This window comes from Agrilus planipennis, unplaced genomic scaffold (genome assembly GCF_000699045.2).
Source record: "Agrilus planipennis isolate EAB-ADULT unplaced genomic scaffold, Apla_2.0 scaffold1111, whole genome shotgun sequence".
Lineage (NCBI taxonomy): Eukaryota > Metazoa > Arthropoda > Insecta > Coleoptera > Buprestidae > Agrilus > Agrilus planipennis.
The window spans coordinates 1-2,860 of record NW_020439795.1 but is presented as its reverse complement, the minus strand read 5'-3'; the positions used below and the strand labels follow the sequence as shown (position 1 = coordinate 2,860).

Below are 2,860 nucleotides of genomic sequence, written 5' to 3'. Positions count from 1 at the left end.
AAGCGACCCTAGATGTTTTCAATTAGAACTGCTAATTAATGCAGTAACGTATACGAATTTTAAAAAATTTCTATTCGTATCTTTTGTTGACTATTTTTGGTTTCGTTTATCGAGGATTGTTCGCAATAGATAATTCATTATTATGATTATGCATTGATATGTAAACTCTTATAGACGAAAACAGGAGAATTGTGCACTTAAAGCAAAAGGTACTGAAAATGTCCCTGTTCAAAATTTTTGAAATTTTGAATTCTGGTAGTTCTCTACGTGTAGATCAAAAGTCTCAATGGACGCTAGGTCGTAAAAACTCGTCTTTTTGAGATGTAGTTCCTTGAAGTTGTTCTTACTTAAGGATTTCCAATTGTTCATATTATACGTATTGAATACGTTCAAATATATATTATGTATGTGTTGATGTATTATAACTATTTGAATTGCATATTATGGATGTAGTACGCCTCAACGTGATAGTGTACTAGTATGAAAAAAAAATGTTGGTGTACTTAGAGGGGTAATCAGACCCCAACACAGAACGAGAACCACCAGAATCCAAAATTTCAGAGAATCTGATCCTTTCACTCAGATAATGTTCTTGGGTAAAATTGTAGATCATGATATCGAAAAATCAGGCTTTCCTACTTATATTTCCTTGAATAAGAAGCTATAATGGACAGTTGTCTAATTTTATATCGCAGGATATGGGGCAACATGTGATATTAATTTAGTCGAACGGCTCATTCGTTCTCATCCGATATGGTTTCTTCCTGGAATTCAACGCGCTGGCGCTTTTCATCTTCTTCAAGGCAAAGAAGAAGGTTGTTTTGTGGTCAGACAATCATCGCAACCGGACACAATGGCTCTGTCAGTACGATTACCACCCGATAAAGGGCCGTACATAGAGCATTATTTGATTCAGTCGTCTGAAGGACGGTTAGGTTTAGAAACGAGCGAAAACAGATTTGACAACATGCCTGCTCTTATTGCTCATTATGCTAATTGTTGTGATGAACTCCCTGTGCAATTGACCCTTCCTAAGGCCATTCGTGAAGCTAAGAGTAGACAACAATTGTCGTCATTGGCCCTTTTAGGTCAGGAGTTTTGGAGATACAGTCCTCCACCGTCAGCTTCTTCTAGTCCTGATGTTGATTTGGTTCTTAATCCATTGTTAAGCAGTTTTAAGAAAACGGATTCGTCGACTCCAACTGAAGATGTTTCCAAGCCCATTCGACCCAATACGTTAAATTTGGTGACTAGTGTCGACGCGCCAAAAATGGACACTGTACCAGTGAAGAACACTCCGCTTTTGACGAAAGCAGAACTTTCCAAAGTACCACCTCCGCCGCCTCCGCGGTGGTCTAAACCTACAACGCCTCAAAGCAACTTCGGAACTCCACAAAATAATTTTACCGTTACTACTACCGTTACGTTTAGTGTTAAACCCGAAAGTCCTCGAAATGAGTTGCCGTCGTCGCAAATGGAAGTCGTATGCGATCCCAAAAGGATGTCACCGGAAGGTCAGTGCCATTCAACAGTCTCTTCAAAAGATAATAGTTTGAGAAGAGGTCCTGATCAGGTCGTCTCCCCTAACGGATCCATACTGTCGCCCTTATCTGACCCTAGTAGTATATTATCGCCTGACACCTTATCTCCTCTTTCCGTCACCAAAACGGGGCGGCATAGTAAACGATCAAAGCATAAAATATCGAAGCATTATCAAGAATCCGATATCCTCGATTCCCCAACGGTGTATTATAGAAGTGCTGTGGGAGACAAAGTCAGCGATTATGAAGATCTCTGGACTAACGAGCATTCTACGTTTAAGCCTAGAAATTACAACAATAATAACAATAATAATATTTGCAATAATTTGCCATCTCCTGATCTGCTTCAACACACGCAAAATGTTGTTTCCTTGAACAACAATGTTTTAAGTCCGGCGGACTCTCATAGTGGCTCACAAAGGAGTCATTGCAGCACACCAGTGGTCAACGTATCCAATCAAAATTCACAAAATTTCGTACAATCTCCTGTTGGAGAAGTCCCGAAGAATCCTGAACCGAAAGACAGTGCAAATGGGCAGTCTCCGAAGCAAAGTAGCCCTTTCTATGCTGAACCGGCAGATTCCTTGACGTCTATTGCTGTTCCAAGACGTTTTATCGGAAGAAGTTTAATTCCTATGCAACAAAGGCATTCCAACCCACCGGCCTTACTTTTGCATTCCTCGCTAAGTCCTGGTTTGGAACGAATTGACTCTCCTGAACTTAATGGTAAACATTATAACTTTATATTTTATAATAGAAGACATTGTTTGTATTCTATGTCTTTTACTGTTTATTTTACTAAAATGTTACTTCAGGTACTATTTCTTCGTCTGTTGGTAATTTGAGTCCTAAACAGAAGCCTGTTCCTCTTAAGAAACCGGAAATAAAACCTGTACAACCTCCTTTCGTAAAACCAAAACTAAATGAAAACTGGACTATAGATAACAGCTGGAAGTTTTTGGTCAATGAAAACGATGCAAGTATGGATTTAAGCGATGCAGATTATGACTCAGATTGGCCTTCAGGACCACCTCATTTACCACTGTCTCCACATGCTTGCGATGCTGATGATAGAATTACCATTCAGGATTTAATTGCAAGAAGGTAAGTAATTAATAATTTTTTTTCTCTTTAATATTACATTATGTCATTAATGCTAATAACCATCAACCGTTAAAGAATCGTTGTTATTAAAGATTATGCTTAGAATTATAAATGTTAGTTTTCGACTTAATTTGGCGCGCTTTTTTTCGGTCTTGGCTCGTGCGGTCGCTTTCTTTGGGATGATTGAGCTTTGGTTTCCACGTTATAATCATAAA

General features: G+C 38.8%; 1 protein-coding gene across 1 annotated transcript; it reads left to right on the top strand.

The window, feature by feature from the left end:
* Positions 1-682: 682 nt before the first annotated feature.
* On the top strand, positions 683-2,664 carry LOC112905987 (protein sprint-like; the record flags this gene model as incomplete). Its single annotated transcript, XM_025979489.1, has 2 exons — positions 683-2,267; positions 2,357-2,664. Coding segments are annotated over 2 exons (1,878 nt in total), but the record flags the coding sequence as incomplete, so codon positions are not given.
* Positions 2,665-2,860: the final 196 nt, after the last annotated feature.